The sequence below is a fragment of the Pleurodeles waltl genome, chromosome 8 (assembly GCF_031143425.1).
Source record: "Pleurodeles waltl isolate 20211129_DDA chromosome 8, aPleWal1.hap1.20221129, whole genome shotgun sequence".
NCBI classification, from domain to species: domain Eukaryota; kingdom Metazoa; phylum Chordata; class Amphibia; order Caudata; family Salamandridae; genus Pleurodeles; species Pleurodeles waltl.
The window spans coordinates 1482365599-1482387240 of NC_090447.1; the positions used below are offsets into that span (position 1 = coordinate 1482365599).

General features: G+C 49.8%; 1 protein-coding gene across 3 annotated transcripts in view; it reads left to right on the forward strand.

The window, feature by feature from the left end:
- Window positions 1-21642, forward strand: part of GRAMD1C (GRAM domain containing 1C) — a 1284216-nt gene that overhangs the window by 1033263 nt on the left and 229311 nt on the right. For all 3 annotated transcript variants that reach the window (XM_069202670.1, XM_069202671.1, XM_069202672.1), the window contains one exon: window positions 9377-9519. In XM_069202670.1, coding sequence (XP_069058771.1) covers window positions 9377-9519 — 143 coding nt within the window. The remainder of the gene's footprint in view (window positions 1-9376; window positions 9520-21642) is intronic.

The window sequence follows — 21642 nt, forward strand, 5'->3', positions numbered from 1 at the left end:
AAGTGATGAATCGTGACAACTCGGACCAGAAGGTACAGTCTGATGCCAGGAAGCTCCACTTACCTCCTTCAGTAAAACGATTAACTTGGCCAGCTATGCTGCAATGTAAAGAAGAGTGATTTCCATGGCACTGGCAAGGCACGCGTGGTCTTGTTTGCTACTGATTCGAATGTTGCGCTGAGACAAGATGGATTACGCTTAATAAGTAAACAAGGATCAGTGAAATGATTATGGTATCTTTATTTGATGGCGCGTTAAGAAAGTAAGGGCCAGGTGTAGCAAAGGTTTTTACCCATTCTGTGTCTATGGGAAAAAGTGTTCGTACATATGGCCCTAAAAGAGGACTCCTCCCTTTCTGAGCTTTTCCAGATGCTATACTTATGAACTTAGCAGCAGTACTTTACAGTCAGCAGCATATCCTGCTGCAGATCGCTTGCCCTGCACACTCATGCCATCAAGGGCTGGGCGCAGGCTCTGCAAGTTGTTTTACTTCAAAGTAGAGGTTTTAAGCCCCTTATTGGAGTGAAATTGTCGCTCTCCCTGTGAATTTCCTTTCTCATGCATGGAGATCTCAAACTTAATGTACTAAAAATAATGTCAACTTTTAACGTAACACACACCTTTTGGGTCGTCTCCTGCTTGTCTCTTCTTGGATAGTTGTATCAAGTATGATATGCAGATTGCAGTGCTTAAGTTAGGCCTTTGGATTCCGGTGCGGGGTACCGACACTTATTTTTGAGGGCTGGCACTTAGTTTTCTATATCAGGCAATTACTGCAAGCAAAAGACACATATGGGAAAGATGGAGGAAGAGAAGAATGAAAACTCGTAACAACGGGAGAAAGCAGAAACCTGCAGGAGTGACCTGAAGGGGCAGGTATAGGAAGCTGGCCTGGTGTGTGGTGAATACTTAAGGTATTATCACCTTATACCAGGTCCAGGTATCCCCTTATTAGTGAAGTGTATGCACTGTCTAGAAGCAAGTCTCTCTAGAGGTAACTGTGGATGAACAGCCAAGGCGTATCTAGGAGACGTGCAAAGCTCATGCAATACCACTTATTGTCACGCAGCACTTAAACACATGAAAGAATGACAGTGTTACAAAAATAAAGGTACTTTACAAAAATAAATGTACTTTATTTTAGTGACACAAATACTAAATTACTAGATAGGCAATTCTCCAATAGGGGGTAAGTAAATGCACTATTGTATGTACAGTAGCAATCAGAAATAGGAATAAAAAGCAATAGAGAACAATGAAAAGCAAGAGACACTACTGAAGCCTAGAGGAGACTAAACCATATACTAAAAAAGTGGAATGCAGAGGTTGGGCCTCCACCCAAGGTAGTGGAATCGGTAGAGGGAAGCTGGCGGTACTAGGAAACCCCTAAGGTAAGTACCAGAGTGCCCCCAAGCGACCAGGAAGGACCCAAAGGACTTCAGAGGAAGGTATTGCAAGACCCAGATAAGAGTGCGAGAAACCAAAGGTGGATCCTGAAAGAGGAAGACCTGGAAAAGAAGTCCAGTTCCAGTTGGAGTGTCCGGGAGAGGTAAGAGCCACTACCCACCTATCTGTGGATGCAGGAGTTTGTCAACGCTGAGATGAAGACGGTCAGCAATGCAGCACCGGAGTGGGTGAAGAGTTCCTGGGTGATGCAGTCAGTGTCCCATGTCAAATGAAGGATTGCAGTCAGTCTGTGCTGTGGAAAAACTACCAGCAAGACTTGGCAAAGGCAAATGCTGCAGGTGGAGGAAAAGTGAGGCTGCCGGGGACCAGCAAGGTCCAAGAGGGCCTCAACCAATGGGGGTAGTCCCAGGCTACCCTCAGCAGTGCAGAGAGTCCAAAGAAGAGGAGGCAGCCCACAAGGAAGACCCACAGGCGAGGAGCACAGGAGTCATAGAGAGGCCCACCCAGCCCACCTGAAGAAAGGTCCCAGGTCGTAGGAGAAGCACACAGAGGGCTGTGCATCACAGGGAAGAGTGCTGGGGCTGGGGCTACACTGAGCCTGAAGATCCCTTGGAGGAGATGCCAACAAGCCTTGGTAGCTGCAAGAGATATGGTGAACGGGGGGTACTGTCCTGCGTGGGAAGGCAAGGGCTTGCCTTCACCAAAGGTGGACAGCTGGCAGAGAGGACTGCGGGGACTACTCCAGGATCCATGCAGCTCAGGAGGAGAGGAGATCCACGCAGCCGGTGGTCGTTGCAGTTGTTGCCTGTGAATACAGGGAAGTGACTTCTTGACTCCAGGGGAGATTCCTTCTTACTTCTTGTGCAGACTGAAGACTTGTGTCCCTGAGGGGATGCACAGCCAGGGAAATGTTGCAGTTGCTGGAAGGAGCCGGAGAAACAATGTTGCAGAGCAGAGTCGTCACTGTAGCTGTAGATTGTAGGTTCCTGTGGAGTCCAATTGAAGTTCCAGTGACCAGAAGTCGAAATATGCAGTGCAAAGGAGTCCTGCTGGAGTCTTTCCCGTCGAATCGGAGGACCCACCTAAGAGGGATACAATAAATAGCCCTTGATGAGGGATTGGTCACCTAGCCAGGTGACCATCTATAAGGAGGGGCCTCTGACATCACCTACCTGGCCATTCAGATGCTCCCAGAGGCCTCTATCCACCTTGGATTCAAGACTGCAGAATCAATGGGCCATCAAGAGGATCTCTGGGCACCACCCCTGGGCTGGTGATAGACAGGGGAGTGGTCACTCCCCTTTACATTATCTAGTTTCGCCCCAGAGTAGGGACTGGAGGTAACTGAACCGGTGCAGGCTGGGTTATGTAAGGAGGGCACCAAATGTACCCTTCAAAGCATACCAGTGGCTTGGGAAGGCTACCTCTCCTAAGCATTTGTAGGAAGTTGGCTCTATATTTACTATTTCAAAGTAAGAAATAGTGTGCACAGAGTCCAAGGGTTCCCCTTAGAGGTAAGATAGTGGCAAAATTAGATAATTCTAATGCTCTATTTTGTAGTAGTGTGGTCCAGCAGTAGGCTTATCAGAGGGTAGTGTTAAACATTTGTTGTACACACACAGGCAATAAATGAGCAACACACACTCAAAGACAATTCCAGGCCAATAGGTTTTTATATAGAAAAATATATTTTCTTAGTTTATTTTAAGAACCACAGGTTCAAGATTTACAAACAATACTTTAAATGAAAGGTATTTCACTCAGGTATCTTAGGAACTTTGAATCATCACAATAGCATGTACAGTTTTGGAAAAAATGGCAATAAGCTATTTTAAAAGTGGACACTGCAAAAATCAACAGTTCCTGGGGGAGGTAAGTAATTGTTAAGTTCACAGGTAAGTAAAACACTTACAGGGTTCAAAGTTGGGTCCAAGGGAGCACACCGTTGGGGGTTCAAGGCAACCCCAAAGTTACCACACCAGCAGCTCAGGGCCGGTCAGGTGCAAAGGTCAAAGTGGTGCCCAAAACACACAGGCTTCAATGGAAATAGGGGTGCCCTGGTTCCAGGCTGCCAACAGGTAAGTACCCGCGACTTCAGAGGGTAGACCAGGGGGGTTTTGTAGGGCACCGGGGGGGACATAAGCAGACACAGAAAGTACACCCTCAGTGGCACAGGGGCCGCCGGGTGCAGAGTGCAAACAGGTGTCTGGTTTGCAATAGGATTCAATGGGGAGACCCGGGGGTCTCTTCAATGATGCAGGCAGGCAAAGGGGGGGGGGGGGGGGTTGCTACGCGGGGTAGCCACCACCTGGGATAGGAAGAGGGACACCTGGGGGTCGCTTCTGCACTGGAGTTCGGTTCCTTCAGATCCTGGCGGCTGTGGGTGCAGTGTGTTTTCCAGGCGTCGGGTTCCTTGAAGCAGGCAGTCATGGTCAGGGGGAGCCTCTGGATTCCCTCTGCAGGTGTCGCTGTGGGGGCTCAGAGGGGTCAACTCTGGCTACTCACAGGCTCGCAATCTCCGGGGAGTCCTGCCTGTAGAGTTAGTTTTCCGCAGGTCGAGCCGGGGGCGTCGGGTGCAGAGTGGAAAGTCTCACACTTCCGGCGGGAAACGTGTGGTCTTTAAAAGTTGCTTCTTTGTTGCAAAGTTGCAGGTTTGTTGAACAGGGCCGCTGTCCTCAGGTGTTTCTTGGTCCTTTTAGATGCAGGGTAGTCCTCTGAGGCTTCAGAGGTAGCTGGACCCTGGGGGACGCGTCGCTGTTGCAGTTTTTCTTGAAGTGGGGAGACAGGCCGGTAGGGCTAGGGCCAAAGCAGTTGGTGTCTGTCTTCTCTGCAGGGCTTCAGGTCAGCAGTCCTTCTTTGTCTTCAGGTTGCAGGAATCTATCTTCCTAGGTTCTGGGGGCCCCTAAATACTCAATTTAGGGGTGTGTTTAGGTCTGGAAGGTTAGTAGCCAATGGCTACTAGCCCTGAGGGTAGCTACACCCTCTTTGTTCCTCCTCCCGGTGGGGAGGGGGGCTCATCCATAATCCTATTGGGGGAATCCTCCATCTGCAATATGGAGGATTTCTAAAAGTCAGTCACCTCAGCTCAGGACACCTTAGGGGCTGTCCTGACTGGGGAGTGACTCCTCCTTGTTTTTCTAATTGTCTCCTCCAGCCTTGCCACCAAAAGTGGGGGCAGTGGCCGGAGGGCTGTTACAAAGGGGGTGAGCCTTTGAGGCTCACTGCCAGGTGTTACAGTTCCTGCAGGGGAGGTGAGAAGCACCTCCACCCAGTACAGGCTTTGTTCCTGGCCACAGAGTGACAAAGGCCAGCAACATGTCTGGTGTGTGGCAGGCTGGCAAAACTAGTCAGCCCACACTGGAAGTCGGGTATGTTTTCAGGGGCCATCTCTACTGGCATCAGTGTGCATTTATTGTGCTGAGAAGTTTGATACCAAACTTCCCAGTTTTCAGTGTAGCCATTATGGTGCTGTGGAGTTCGTGTATGACAGACTCCCAGACCATATACTCTTATGGCTACCCTGCACTTACAATGTCTAAGGTTTTGCTTAGACACTATAGGGGCATAGTGCTCATGCACCTATGCCCTCACCTGTGGTATAGTGCACCCTGCCTTAGGGCGTAAGGCCTGCTAGAGGGGTGACTGATATATGCCATAGTGTAAGGAAATGCCTCCTTGGCATGGTTGCCCCCTGACTTTTTGCCTTTGCTGATGCTATGTTTACAATTGAAAGTGTGCTGAGGCCTGCTAACCAGGCCCCAGCACCAGTGTTCTTTCCCTAACCTGTACTTTTGTATCCACAATTGGCAGACCCTGGCATCCAGATAAGTCCCTTGTAACTGGTACTTCTAGTACCAAGGGCCCTGATGCCAAGGAAGGTCTCTAAGGGCTGCAGCATGTCTTATGCCACCCTGGAGACCTCTCACTCAGCACAGACACACTGCTTGCCAGCTTGTGTGTGCTAGTGAGAACAAAACGAGTAAGTCGACATGGCACTCCCCTCAGGGTGCCATGCCAGCCTCTCACTGCCTATGCAAGTATAGGTCAGTCACCCCTCTAGCAGGCCTTACAGCCCTAAGGCAGGGTGCACTATACCATAGGTGAGGGTACCAGTGCATGAGCATGGTACCCCTACAGTGTCTAAACAAAACCTTAGACATTGTAAGTGCAGGGTAGCCATAAGAGTATATGGTCTGGGAGTTTGTCAAACACGAACTCCACAGCACCATAATGGCTACACTGAAAACTGGGAAGTTTGGTATCAAACTTCTCAGCACAATAAATGCACACTGATGCCAGTGTACATTTTATTGTAAAATACACCACAGAGGGCACCTTAGAGGTGCCCCCTGAAACTTAACCGACTGTCTGTGTAGGCTGACTAGTTCCAGCAGCCTGCCACACTAGAGACATGTTGCTGGCCCCATGGGGAGAGTGCCTTTGTCACTCTGAGGCCAGTAACAAAGCCTGCACTGGGTGGAGATGCTAACACCTCCCCCAGGCAGGAGCTGTAACACCTGGCGGTGAGCCTCAAAGGCTCACCCCTTTGTCACAGCCCAGCAGGGCACTCCAGCTTAGTGGAGTTGCCCGCCCCCTCCGGCCACGGCCCCCACTTTTGGCGGCAAGGCTGGAGGGAACAAAGAAAGCAACAAGGAGGAGTCACTGGCCAGTCAAGACAGCCCCTAAGGTGTCCTGATCTGAGGTGACTCTAACTTTTAGAAATCCTCCATCTTGCAGATGGAGGATTCCCCCAATAGGGTTAGGATTGTGACCCCCTCCCCTTGGGAGGAGGCACAAAGAGGGTGTACCCACCCTCAGGGCTAGTAGCCGTTGGCTACTAACCCCCCAGACCTAAACACGCCCTTAAATTTAGTATTTAAGGGCTACCCTGAACCCTAGAAAATTAGATTCCTGCAACTACAAGAAGAAGGACTGCCTAGCTGAAAACCCCTGCAGCGGAAGACCAGAAGACGACAACTGCCTTGGCTCCAGAAACTCACCGGCCTGTCTCCTGCCTTCCAAAGATCCTGCTCCAGCGACGCCTTCCAAAGGGACCAGCGACCTCGACATCCTCTGAGGACTGCCCCTGCTTCGAAAAGACAAGAAACTCCCGAGGACAGCGGACCTGCTCCAAGAAAGGCTGCAACTTTGTTTCCAGCAGCCTTGAAAGAACCCTGCAAGCTCCCCGCAAGAAGCGTGAGACTTACAACACTGCACCCGGCGACCCCGACTCGGCTGGTGGAGATCCGACACCTCAGGAGGGACCCCAGGACTACTCTGATACTGTGAGTACCAAAACCTGTCCCCCCTGAGCCCCCACAGCGCCGCCTGCAGAGGGAATCCCGAGGCTTCCCCTGACCGCGACTCTTTGAATCCAAAGTCCCGACGCCTGGGAGAGACCCTGCACCCGCAGCCCCCAGGACCTGAAGGACCGGACTTTCACTGGAGAAGTGACCCCCAGGAGTCCCTCTCCCTCACCCAAGTGGAGGTTTCCCCGAGGAACCCCCCCCTTGCCTGCCTGCAGCGCTAAAGAGATCCCGAGATCTCTCATAGACTACCATTGCGAACCCGACGCCTTTTTCTTCACTGCACCCGGCCGCCCCCGCGCTGCTGAGGGTGAAGTTTCTGTGTGGGCTTGTGTCCCCCCCGGTGCCCTACAAAACCCCCCTGGTCTGCCCTCCGAAGACGCGGGTACTTACCTGCAAGCAGACCGGAACCGGGGCACCCCCTTCTCTCCATTCTAGCCTATGTGTTTTGGGCACCACTTTGAACTCTGCACCTGACCGGCCCTGAGCTGCTGGTGTGGTGACTTTGGGGTTGCTCTGAACCCCCAACGGTGGGCTACCTTGGACCAAGAACTGAACCCTGTAAGTGTCTTACTTACCTGGTAAAACTAACCAAAACTTACCTCCCCCAGGAACTGTGAAAATTGCACTAAGTGTCCACTTTTAAAATAGCTATTTGTGAATAACTTGAAAAGTATACATGCAATTGAAATGATTCAAAGTTCCTAATGTACTTACCTGCAATACCTTTCAAACAAGATATTACATGTTAAATTTGAACCTGTGGTTCTTAAAATAAACTAAGAAAAGATATTTTTCTATAACAAAACCTATTGGCTGGATTTGTCTCTGAGTGTGTGTACCTCATTTATTGTCTATGTGTATGTACAACAAATGCTTAACACTACTCCTTGGATAAGCCTACTGCTCGACCACACTACCACAAAATAGAGCATTAGTATTATCTATTTTTACCTCTATTTTACCTCTAAGGGGAACCCTTGGACTCTGTGCATGCTATTCCTTACTTTGAAATAGCACATACAGAGCCAACTTCCTACACATAGGCAGTGTGATGTTGGCATGGCACCCTCAGGGGAGTGCCATGTCGACTTAGTCATTTCCTCCCCACCAGCACACACAAGGTGGCAAGCAGTGTGCATGTGCTGAGTGAGGGGTCCCCAGGGTGGCATAAGACATGCTGCAGCCCTTAGAGACCTTCCCTGGCATCAGGGCCCTTGGAACCAGGGGTACCAGTTACAAGGGACTTACCTGGATGCCAGGGTGTGCCAATTGTGGAGACAAAGGTACAGGTTAGGGAAAGAACACTGGTGCTGGGGCCTGGTTAGCAGGCCTCAGCACATTTTCAAATCATAACTTGGCATCAGCAAAGGCAAAAAGTCAGGGGGTAACCATGCCAAAGAGGCATTTCCTTACAGCCATGTAACACCTATTTAAAAACGGAGGAGATGTTGCCTCCCTCTCCCAGAGGAAATCCTTTGTTCTGCCTTTCTGGGCTTGAGCTATTCAAGCAGCAGGAGGGCAGAACCCCATCTGAGAGGTGGCAGTAGCTTGGGCTGCCTGGAAAACCCTGGAAAGCTGAGAGGAGCAATGCTGGGGGTCCTCCAAGGAGCCCACAGAGTGCATGGAGTCATACAACAAATACTGGCCACAGTATTGGGGTATGATTCTGACATGTTTGATACCAAACATGGCCAGGTTGGGAGTTACCATTATGAAGCTGGGCATAGGTTGTGACCTATGTCCAGTATATGCGTAAAATGACGTCCCCACACTCAAGAAGTCCAGGAAAATGGACTGGAGTTTGCGTGGGCAACTCAGCTCATGCAGGTCTGCCCTCACCCACAGGTACCTGCACCCTGCCCTCTGGGCTAGGAGGACCTGCCATAGGGGTGACTTGCAGTGACCTGTAGTGAAAAGGGTGCATGCACCATTTTATGCAGGCTGCAATGGCAGGCCTGAGATGCACTTTGCATGGGTTCCTGCTGCAGCCCATGGGGAACCCCTGGTGCCCCAATTCCCTGGGTACCATATACTAGGGACTTATAAGGGGGCACCAGTATGCCAAATGTGGGGTGTTTGTGGTCCGAGCAACCAAATTTAAAGGGCGAGAGCACAGTCACGGGGGTCCTGGTTAGCAGGATCCCAGTGCACACAGTCAAAACATACTAAGAACAGGCAAAAATTGGAGGTAACCATGCTAAAAAGAGGGTACTTTCCTACAAGAGGGAGTGGCTGTAAATGGATTAAAGAGGCCAGAGAGCAGGCTCCAGGATTACGCTGCCTCAGTATTCTGTGCTCGCACATTTAATTGCAGCAGTCGTGTGTTTCAGAGGCGGGCACCGGCACGTTTTTATTTACAAATTATGCACGGGCAGCTTGTCTTTTCTTTCGGTAATTGTTTCACGCAAGCACGGTTTTGTTCCCTTATTGCCGTGTTCGGTGTGTTCTAAATCAATTGAAATCAAAGTGCAGTCAATTTAGACGCTCGCTACTTCTAGAAATCAGTCAAAATGTCTGGGTGGAAGAAGATTCCTAAGGTTTGTAAAATGACTGCATGTCATTCAAAGCTTTGTCAGCTGTAGTACACGCTATATGAATCCAATTACAACATGATAAAATAAATTTTTCGTGCATGACCCTTTTTTCCTTCTTTGTGCCAGGTCTTGTATAAGGAGAGCCAGGAAGGACAGTTATATCTAGTAGACACAGATGTGGCCACACACGATGTCCCATACCACGATTACTTCTACACTGTGAACAGATACTGCATTATCCGTGCATCCAAACACAAATGCAGATTACGGTAAGCGTTAAATAGTGGTTTAAAGTGCTGTGCAAACCATTGCAGTGTGCTAGAGGTAAGGTATTGATGTCTTCTACATCCTTAGTCGTTACTTTATGGTAATCACATTGTGATTACCATTGCTTAACATTTTTTTACTTGATGAGTACTTTATTTCACAGTTGAAGTGTTCAGTAGTACTTCTGATACCGGGGTGTGTGTGCATACACACACACGCACGAACATACATATAGAGATTAGAATTACCATCTAACCTTATATACACACACACACACACACATACATATATATATATATATATATATATATATATATATATATATATATATATATATATATATATATATATATATATATATATATATATATATATATATATATGTAAAAAATTCCTTCCTATCCAGCCGCACAATGACTAACAATCTCGTTACTCCGAGGCACAAAGACAGGACCCTTCAGGGTAATTTTCTATATTTATTTTTTAAGTAGTGTCCATTTCAATAATATCAGTCATACAATCATTGCATCATAAACTGCCACATGCTATACGAGCCCCAATCCATGAAAAGGTTTCTACACCTATACAGGTCATGACTTAATATATTTTTCAGTGTATAAATTCGAACTACATGGTTAAGGCTGCAATTGCTTTATGAATGAATCATCAATATCAGCCAGAACCTATTTAAAGTGACATGTGCCATTCAGACCCCTCGTTCCCTCTTATGCATATACCTCAAAACTGAATGCTTAAAATGGCAAGTGCTGTGCAAATGGTGTCAAAGTTGTCATATACATAAATATATAGCCTCAATAATTAATTTGGCAAGCGCTGTGCAAATGAGGAGTGTGCTAAATACGACATATAGATGTCAGTTCTAAGTCCCTTTACAATTCATCTGCTCCACCCAGTCTATTAGAAAGAAGCAAATGTAAGTCTTCAACATTAATGCAAGCACAGTCATGAAATACATGATCCATAATACGTCTTATTTAAAACATCCTGCATTTTTCACAAAACTGCTTATATCTTTCAACTATAAGGAGAATGTCAGTCTTCATTTAAGGGGTGGATAACACCATGGCCATATCACAAAAACTCGAATGAACATAAGCAGCCTAAAAACAAGCTGCTTCTAGTAGTGCAAACAAAAATATCTGATAGAGACTTCTAGTTACAGATTCCTTATCGGAGAATTTTCCCTAGTTGTCAGACTGGATCCGGAGATTTTTCTTTGTGCAGTACCCCTGTGCTCCGTTAGGTGGCACTGGTCGACTCCACAGGCATCGTGGTCTCCGTGATGAAGTCGTGGTTGTATATAGGCTGCCCCCCGGCGTGGTGACATCAGTTCTTTACTTTCCTCGGCAGCCTGTGCGCAGATCCGGGGAAGAGCTACCCCATTCATTTTTTGACTAACTGTGACACTCTTTTTGATTCATTTTTGACAAGTTTTGGATGCGTCAAGGGATGTCTCGAAAGACCGGATTGAAGCCTTGCGACTGCTGTTACTGAATGATTTCAGTGACGGATCCACACCTCGTCTGCCTCTGGTATCTGGAGCACGACCATGACCCGAAGTCGTGCTCCGAGTGTCGGCCCATGAACCCGAACGCTTTCAGGGAGCGATCCCTAAAGCTTATAGCTGTCTGGCACTCGACTCTGCACCGCTCCCAGTCTAGTTCAAGAGGAAGGTCAGGAGACTAGTTGCAGAGTCATCACCACTCTTCATCCTCCAAGTCATCTGGACAGTCAGGTCACAAGAAGAAGTCAGAGATGACCTACCGTTCTTCGACTTTGCCCCATAGCTCAGACAGTGTGGTGCGGTAAGACTGCCAAGGCTCTAGGCCTCCATCTTTGGACCCTCTGTCTGGGTCCGCTCCCTGCCTCCCCAACTTTCCGGGTGCCGGTGCCACCCTTGCCCAACTCAAGGACTTTTATGAGGCCATGCACCTCATGTTTGGGCAGACCGATCCACCCTCAGCACCTTCGGGCCCAGGGGAGTCGGTGAGGGCCCCCTTGGGTTGCAATACGATGGCTTCGACCCTGACTTCGGAAGGCACCTCCGGATCCGCCTCGATGCCGGTCGTGTCAATGCGACTTTCCCCAGCATCGGGTCAGACGTCGACGCTCCCGACGTCGGTTGGGCCCACAGTCTACGTCGATCCTATACTTATCCCCAGTGAGCAGGAACTGCGTCGCTTGACACTGATTTCATTTTCCATGGGTTCTCCTGGGCCCAGGGCTGATCCTGACCCCTAATGCTATGGGTATTGATATGTGGATAATGTGAGGGGTCGCCGGACTCTTTAGTATACAAGCATGACCCTGACATAGACTAGGTTCAGGATCTGGGTGACTCCAGCAGGTTGGACAACTCCCCTGACGATGGCATGCTTTCTCCCCCTACAGAGGCTATGGAGGACGAAGCCTCATACTCTATGGTGGGGAGAAGGGCTGCTGAGGTTTTGGACCTTGAGCTTTCTTCTGTGGAGGTCAGGACTAACTTCCTGATTGAGGTGCTTCAGCATGGGTCCTCGAACTTGGAACCCCTCCTTCCTTTCAATGAAGCCCTTACGGATGTCCTTCTGGGTACCTGGTCCAGACCCAGCACAGGGGCTCCTGTGAATAAGACGGTTGTACCCACCATCGGCCTGCATTGACTGACCCCAAATTCCTAACCCAACACCCTATGCCTGAGAGCCTTGTCATCCAGGCTTCATCATCCTCTGACGCATTCCCCACCACTCCCCCGGATAGGGAATCCAAAAGACTGGATGTGAGAAAGTAGCCTCTTTCTATCCTTGTTACCCCCACTTTTGGCCTGTTTGTGAGTGTATGTCAGGGTGTTTTCACTGTCTCACTGGGATCCTGCTAGCCAGGGCCCAGTGCTCATAGTGAAAACCCTACGTTTTCAGTATGTTTGTTATGTGTCACTGGGACCCTGCTAGCCAGGACCCCCAGTGCTCATAAGTTTGTGACCTATATGTATGAGTTCCCTGTGTGGTGCCTAACTGTCTCACTGAGGCTCTGCTAACCAGAACCTCAGTGGTTATGCTCTCTCTGTACAAATTGTCACTAACAGGCTAGTGACCAATTTTACCAATTTACATTGGCATAATGGAACACCCTTATAATTCCCTAGTATATGGTACTGAGGTACCCAGGGTATTGGGGTTCCAGGAGATCCCTATGGGCTGCAGCATTTCTTTTGCCACCCATAGGGAGCTCTGACAATTCTTACACAGGCCTGCCACTGCAGCCTGAGTGAAATAACGTCCACATTATTTCACAGCCATTTATCACTGCACTTACGTAACTTATAAGTCACCTATATGTCTAACCTTTACCTGGTAAAGGTTAGATGCTAAGTTACTTAGTGTGTGGGCACCCTGGCCCTAGCCAAGGTGCCCCCACATTGTTCAGGGCAAATTCCCCGGACTTTGTGAGTGCGGGGACACCATTACACGCATGCACTACACATAGGTCACTACCTATGTGTAGCTTCACAATGGTAACTCCGAATATGGCCATGTAACATGTCTATGATCATGGAATTGCCCCCTCTATGCCATCCTGGCATTGTTGGTACAATCCCATGATCCCACGGGTCTGTAGCCCAGACCCGGGTACTGCCAAACTGCCTTTTCAGGGGTTTCACTGCAGCTGCTGCTGCTGCCAACCCCTCAGACAGATTTCTGCCCTCTTGGGGTCCAGCCAGGCTTGGCCCAGGAAGGCAGAACAAAGGACTTCCTCAGAGACAGGGTGTTACACCCTCTCCCTTTGGAAAAAGGTGTTAAGGCAGGGGAGGAGTAGCCTCCCCCAGCCTCTGGAAATGCTTTCATGGGCACAGATGGTGCCCATTTCTGAATAAGCCAGTCTACACCAGTTCAGGGACCCCTCAGCCCTGCTCTGGCGCGAAACTGGACAAAGGGAAGGGGAGTGACCACTCCCCTGACCTGCACCTCCCCTGGGAGGTGCCCAGAGCTCCTCTAGTGTGCTCCAGACCTCTGCCATCTTGGAAACGGAGGTGCTGCTGGCACACTGGACTGCTCTGAGTGGCCAGGGCCAGCAGGTGACGTCAGAGACTCCTTCAGGTGTTGCTAGCCTATCCTCTCTCCTAAGTAGCCAAACCCTCTTTTCTGGCTATTTAGGGTCTCTGCTTTGGGGATTTCCTCAGATAACGAATGCAAGAGCTCATCAGAGTTCCTCTGCATCTCTCTCTTCACCTTCTGCCAAGGAATCGACTGCTGACCGCGCTGGAAGCCTGCAAAACTGCAACAAAGTAGCAAAGATGACTACTGCGACACTGTAGCGCTGATCCTGCCGCCTTCTCTACTGTTTTCCTGGTGGTGCATGCTGTGGGGGTAGTCTGCCTCCTCTCTGCACTAGAAGCTCCGAAGAAATCTCCCGTGGGTCGACGGAATCTTCCCCCTGCTACCTCAGGCACCAAAGAACTGCATCTCCGGTCCTCTAGGTCTCCTTTCAGCACGACGAGCGAGGTCCCTTGAACTCAGCAACTCTGTCCAAGTGACTCCCACAGTCCAGTGACTCTTCAGTCCAAGTTTGGTGGAGGTAAGTCCTTGCCTCCCCACGCCAGACTGCATTGCTGGAACCGCGTCTTTTGCAGCTATTCCGGCTCCTGTGCACTTTTCCAGGATTTCCTTTGTGCACAGCCAAGCCTGGGTCCACGGCACTCTAACCTGCATTGCACGACCTCCTGAGTTGTCCTTCGGCGGCGTGGGACTCTCTTGTGCAACTTCGGGTGAGCACCGTTTCACTCCTCTTCGTAGTGCCTGTTCCGGCACTTCTGCGGGTGCTGCCTGCTTCTGAGAGGGCTCCTTGTCTTGCGGGGTGCCCCCTCTGTCCCCTGACGCAATTGGCGACATCCTGGTCCCTCCTGGGCCACAGCGGCACCCAAAAACCCTAACCGCGAGCTTTGCAGCTAGCAAGGCTTGTTTGCGGTCTTTCGGCGGGAAAACACTTCTGCACGACTCTTCACGACGTGGGACATCCATCCTCCAAAGTGGAAGTTTCTAGCCCTTGTCGTTCCTGCAGAATCCTCAGCTTCTACTTCCTAGTAGCAGCTTCTTTGCACCCACAGCTGGCATTTCCTGGGCATCTGCCCACTCTCGACTTGATCGTGACTTTTGGACTTGGTCCCCTTGTTCCACAGGTACTCTAGTCTTGAAATCCATCGTTGTTGCATTGCTGGTGTTGGTCTTTCCTGCAGAATTCCCCTATCACGACTTCTGTGCTCTTTGGGGAACTTCAGTGCACTTTGCACTCACTTTTCAGGGTCTTGGGGTGGGCTATTTTTCTAACCCTCACTGTTTTCTTACAGTCCCAGCGACTCTCTACAAGGTCACATAGGTTTGGGGTCCATTCGTGGTTCGTATTCTACTTTTGGAGTATATGGTTTGTGTTGCCCCTATCCCTATGTGCTCCCATTGCATCCTATTGTAACTATACATTGTTTGCACTGTTTTCTATTGCTATACTGCATATTTTTGGTATTGTGTACATATATCTTGTGTATATTTGCTATCCTCATACTGAGGGTACTTACTGAGATACTTTGGCATATTGTCATAAAAACAAAGTACCTTTATTTTTAGTATATCTGTGTATTGTGTTTTCTTATGATATTGTGCATATGACACTAGTGGTACTGTAGGAGCTTCACTCGTCTCCTAGTTCAGCCTAAGCTGCTCTGCTAAGCTACCATTATCTATCAGCCTAAGCTGCTAGACACCCCTATACACTAATAAGGGATACCTGGGCCTGGTGCAAGGTGTAAGTACCCCTTGGTACTCACTACAAGCCAGTCCAGCCTCCTACACTGGACAACGTGGGGAAGAAGATTTTTTTTTCCGCCAGTCTAGCACTGCGGTCCGTGAACACTGCATGCCTTTGGGTCGCTGTTCCCATACTCTCTGGGATACGGTCGCTCAAGTGCTACCTCGAGTCCCGGAGGAGGCCCAGACCATTTTCTCTCAAGTCGTTATGGATGGGAGAGATGCAGCGAAGTTCATGATTCATTGTGGACTGGATACAACCGGCTCACTGGGCACATCGGTTGCATCAACGGTGGTCTTGAGGATGTCTGGCTTTTCAGTGGATGTCCAGCAATCATTGATGGACATGCCCTTTGATGGCACCTGTATCTTTGGAGACAAGGTGGACTCCGCACTCAAGCGCCTTAAGGATTCCCAGGCTACGGCTCGGTCCCTTGGCCTTGCAGCTGCTCCTCGCCCACCACAGTCCTCCTTTCGTTCCTTTCATGGCTACAGAAAGGGCACCCAACTGTGTTCCTTTCCAACTGCCCACCAATCCGCGCATGCTGTACAGTGTCTGAACGGACACTGGATGCCATGAGCTCGTGGATCAGGGAGCCAGCGGGCCACCGAGTCCACCCCCACCCCCTTCTCTGCTTACAAACCTTCCTAGTCCATTGGAACATCCGGGACCAGTTGGCGTCAGGATTCACCATCACCTGCCCCCCTGTGACTCCATTACCACGAACAGGTGGGTGTTACAGATTGTTCGAAGGGGCTACTCCCTCCCCTTCAAGACTTCTCCTCCAGCCATGCCACCATCATACGATCATCTATCGGAGGATCATATGGCACTTCTCCGTGAGGTAGTCAAGGCTTTCTAAGCCAAGGAAGCCATAGAGAGGGTCCCTGCACTAGAAGTAGGTTGTGGTTGTTATTCCTGCTACTTTCTGGTGCCCAAAAGGACAAGTGTCTTCGCCCTATCCTAGATCTCCGGTCCCTCAATCTCTTCCTTAAGAAGGAGAAGCTCAAGATGCTAACCCTTGCTCATGTTCTTTCTGCCCTGGACCCTGGAGACTGGATGGTAGCATTGGACTTGCAGGACGCCTATTTTCACATTCCCGCCCTGCTGGTCCACAGACGTTACTTGCATTTCGTGGTAAGTCACAAGCACTTTCAATTCAACGTGCTCCAATTTGGCCTTACCAGTGCCCCTCAGGTGTTCACAAAAGTGATGGTAGTGGTTGCAGCTCATCTGCGCAGGTTAGGGATTCCAGTCTTCCCCTACCTGGACGACTGGCTGTTGAAGGCGGACACGCCCCAGAAAGTAATCTCCCACTTCCAGACTACGGCAAACCTCCTGCATTCGCTGGGGTTCACTATAAATGTGCCGAAGTCACACCTGACTCCCTCTCAGATGCTCCCTTTCATCAGAGCTTTTCTGGGCACACTGCAGTTTCTAACTTATTCTCCCGAAAAGTGAGTCAAGGATATTCGGGCTATGATACTGATGTTTCAGCCTGTATCCTCGATTTCGGTGAGAATGACTCTGAGGCCGCAGAGCCTCATGGCCTCCTTCATCCTGCTGGTCCAACATGCCAGATGGCATATTGGGCTCTGCAGTGGGTGCATCAGGAGAATCTCTCCGACATGGTTCAGATCTCGGAGGAAACTGCGAAAGACCTGCAGTGGTGCTTGTTGAATTAAGATTGGGTCAATGACAGATCCCTCTCCCTTCCCATACCAGATCTCCCAGTGGTTACAGATGCGTCACACATGGGATGGGGTGGCCACATAGAAGAGGCAGAGATCAGAGGCCTCTGGTCTCCGGCGGAGTCTGGGCTCCACATCAACCTTTTGGAGCTCCAGGCGATCCGACTTTTATTGAAAGCATTACTTCCCTCTCTCAAAGGCAAAGTGGTGGAGGTGTTCAACACCACCACTGCCATGTGTTACTGCAACAAAGAGGGAGTGGGGTCGTGTACCCGTTGTCAAGAGGCTCTTTGCCTCTGGACATGGCTGGGACACCAAGGCATTTCACTGGTGGTTCAATGTCTGGCGGGCTCTCTGAATGCCAGAGCACTCAGCCGTCGATGCATAGTCTATCACAAATGGCGTCTCCATCTGGAGGTGGCGCAAGGTGTAGGAAGTTGGCTCTGTATATACTATTTCAAAGTGAGAAATAATGTGCACATACTCCAAGGGTTCCCCTCAAGAGGTAAGATAGTGGCAAAATTAGATAATTCTAATGCTCTATTTTGTGGTAGTGTGGTCCAGCAGTAGGCTTATCAGAGAGTAGTGTTAAGCATTTGTTGTACACACACATGCAATAAATGTGGAACACACACTCAAAGACTTACTCCAGGCCAATAGGTTTTTATAATGAAAAATATATTTTCTTAGTTTATTTTAAGAACCACAGGTTCAAGATTTACATTAAACACTTTAAATTTAAGGTACTTCACTTAGATACTTTAGGAACTTTGAATGGAAACAATATCATGTACAGTCTTTGTAAAAATGGCAATAAGCTATTTTCAAAGTGGACACAGTGCAAAAATCAACAGTTCCTGGGGGAGGTAAGTAATGGTTAGATTAGGAGGTAAGTAAAACACTTACAAGTCTCAGTTCTGGGGCATAGGCAGCCCACCGTTGGGGGTTCAAAGCAACCCCAAAGTTACCACACCAGCAGCTCAGGGCCGGTCAGGTGCAGAGGTCAAAGAGGTGCCCAAAACACATAGGCGCCTATGGAGAACAGGGGTCTCCGGTTCCAGTCTTCCAGCAGGTAAGTACCCGTGTCCTCTGGGGCAGACCAGAGGGGTTTTGTAGAGCACTGGGTGGTACACAAGTAGGCACACAAAACACACCCTCAGCAGCACAGGGGCGGCCGGGTGCAGTGTGCAAAGCAGGTGGCGGGTTTTAGGTAGGAAACAATGGAGGGACCCGGGGGGGTCACTCTAGCGGTGCAGGCAGGCACAGGGGTGGCTTCTCAGGACAGCCACCACCTGGGCTAGGCAGAGGGTTGTCTGGGGCCACTCCTGTGTCGAAGTTCGGTTCTTTCAGGTCCTGGGGGCTGTGGGTTCAGTGTTGGTTCCAGGCGTCCGGTCCCTTGTTACAGGCAGTCGTGGTCAGGGGGAGCCTCTGGATTCTCTCTGCAGGCGTCGCTGTGGGGGCTCAGGGGGGGTCGTCTCTGGTTACTCACTGGCTCGCATTCACCGGGGAGTCCTCCCTGAGGTGTTGGTTTTCTGCAGGTCGAGCCGGGGGCGTCGGGTGCAGAGTGTAGGGTCCCACGCTTCCAGCGGGAAACGTGAAGTCTTTAGAAGTTGCTTCCTTGTTGCACAGAAGTAGCTGGTTTTGAACAAGGCCGCTGTTCACTGGAGTTTCTTAGTCCTGTAGTCCAGGGCAGTCCTCTGAGGCTTCAGAGGTAGCTGGTCCCTGTCAGATGTGTCGCTGGAGCAGGTTTTCGAAGTTGGAGACAGCCCGGTAGGGCTGGGGCCAAAGCAGTTGTTGTCTTCCTCCTTCTCTGCAGGCTTGTAGGTCAGCAGTCCTTCTTTCTTCAGGTTGCAGGTATCTAGTTTCCTAGGTTCTGCTGTGCCCCTAAATACTGAATTTAGGGGTGTGTTTAGGTCTAGGAGGGCAGTAGCCAATGGCTACTGTCCTTGAGGGTGGGTACTCCCTCTTTCTGCCTCCTCCCTGTGGGGAGGGGGGCACAACCCTAATCCTATTGGGGAAATCCTCCAAACTCAAGATGGAGGATTTCTAAAGGCAGGGGTCACCTCAGCTCAGGACACCTTAGGGGCTGTCCTGACTGGTGGGTGACTCCTCCTTTTTTTTTGTCATTATCTCCCCAGGACTTGCCGCCAAAATTGGAGGCTGTGTCCAGGGGGCGGGCATCTCCACTAGCTGGAGTGCCCTGGGGCATTGTAACACGAAGCTTGAGCCTTTGAGGCTCACTGCTAGGTGTTACACTTCCTGCAGGGGGGAGCTGTTAACCATCTCCACCCAGTGCAGGCTTTGTTTCTGGCCTCAGAGAGCACAAAGGCTCTCACCCCAGGGGGTCAGAAACTCGTCTCTCAGCAGCAGGCTGGCACAGACCAGTCAGTCCTGCACTGAAGGATTGGGTAAAATACAGGGGGCATCGCTAAGATGCCCTTTGTGTGCATTTTTTAATAAATCCAAAACTGGCATCAGTGTGGGTTTATTAGTCTGGGAAGTTTGATACCAAACTTCCCAGTAATCAGTGTAGCCATTATGGAGCTGTGGTGTTCGTTTTTGACAAACTCCCAGACCATATACTTAATATGGCCACACTGTACTTACAATGTCTAAGAATGGACTTAGACATTGTAGGGGCATATTGCTCATGCAGCTATGCCCTCACCTGTGGTATAGTGCACCCTGCCTTAGGGCTGTAAGGGGTGACGTACCTATGCCACAGGAAGCATTTTGTGTACATAGCACCCTGAGGACTCCTGTATGCCTTCCTGCCAATACTCATTCTGCCCAGCTTTCTAAAGATCAGCCAAGACCGGGCCCAAGTAACCCTGGTGGCTCCGGACTGGGCACGAAGAGTCTGGTATCCCGAGCTATTGAGCATGACCATTGGTCATTCACCTGAACATGTCCAGTCTCTACCTCCTTACGTGGAGATTGAGCGGCAGCAGTAGACTGCTTTTGACTTTCTGCCCAAAGTCTGTAATATCATCTTGGTAGCCAGGTGTCCCTCCACCAAGACAGTATACCTGTGTCGTTGGAAGAAATTTGTGGCAAGGTGTATCAGCAAGTCTGTTGATCCCCCTCTCTGCACCTCTCTCAGAGGTTCTCCTCTTTATTTTCTCTCTTGCCCAGCAGGGCTCTGCTCTGCTCTGGGCACCCTCTAGGGATATTTGTCTGCCATCTCTGCCTTTTTAAGGCTACCAGACCAACCTTCTCTGTTCAAATCGTCCATTGTTGGGAGGTTTCTCAAAGGCCTCACACAGATACTTCCTCCTACCCTGTTCATAATGCCCCAGTGGGATTTGAACTTGGTCCTCACATACCTCATGTGTGCTCCTGTTTAGCTGCTCCACAACTGTCATCTATGACCCTTGACCCTTAAAACTGCCTTGATTGCCGTCACCTCTGCTCACAGAGTGAGTGTGCTCCAGGCTCTCTCTTCAAAGCCACCATTCCTAGCAGTACATCCTAATAAGGTGGTGCTTTGTGACAGGGCTGGCTTCCTTCCTTTCCAAAGTGGTGACACCTTTTCACGTAGGCCAATCAATCACCTTACTTACTTTTTATGCACCCCCCACATCCCGCTGATGAGGAGGAGAGACTTCACTGTCTGGATCCAAAAAGAGCGTTGGCATTCTACCTAAATCGTACCAAAGATTTCCTGGTGGACGATCAACTCTTTGTGGGTCATGGAAAGAAGGGTTGTGCAGAAGAGGACCATGTCACAATGAGTAGTCCTCTGTATCAAGATGTGCTACGCTTTGACGAAAAAGCAGCCCCCTGATGGTTTGCGAGGTTATTTAACCAGAGCAACTGCTGCCCCCACAGCGTTTGCACGTGGCGTTCCAGTCCTGGATATCTGCCAGGCGTTAAAGTGGATGTCTTTGCATACGTTCACCAAGCATTACTGCCTGGACAGTGAGGTCTGCAGAAACGGCTACTTTGGCTGTTTGGTCCTGCTGAAGTTTTTGATGTGATCTTAGTTTGTAGCCCACCACCGGGGAGGGTATTGTTCGGGTGCCTATTCTAAGGTAAGGAATCTGCAACTAGAAGTCTCTATCAGATGTACAAGTTACGTACCTTAGGTAATGATAAATCTTGTAGAGACATATTCTAGTTGCAGATCCCTTTCTGACCCGCCCATCCTCCCTGCACTGCAAACTGATTTCTAGGGACAGGAACTTCCCTTTAGGGCCCTAGTTTTGGCGCACCATTCTCAGTGTTCATGACTCCGTGCTACTGGCAAGGAAAGTCGTGAAAGGAAACTGACGTTGGTGTGCTGGAGTGGCGCCTATATATAACCACAATGTCATCACGGTGACCACCGCGCCAGTGACGCCTGCGGAACCGACCGACGCCACCTAATGGCGCGCAGGGGTACTCCTCGAAGAAAAATCTCCAGATCCAATCTAACACCTGGGGGAAATTCTGTGGTAAGGAATCTGCAACTAAGAATATGTCTCTACCAGATATATCTAGGGGTAAGCAGGGGTTAGCTGAGGGTGATACTCTTTTACCCTGACTAGAGTGAGGGTCCTTACAGTAGGGACTTACATCGGGGCACCATTATGCCAAATGTGGGATGAAAACGGTACAAGTAACCAAGTTAGAAGAGAGAGAGCCTAAGCACTG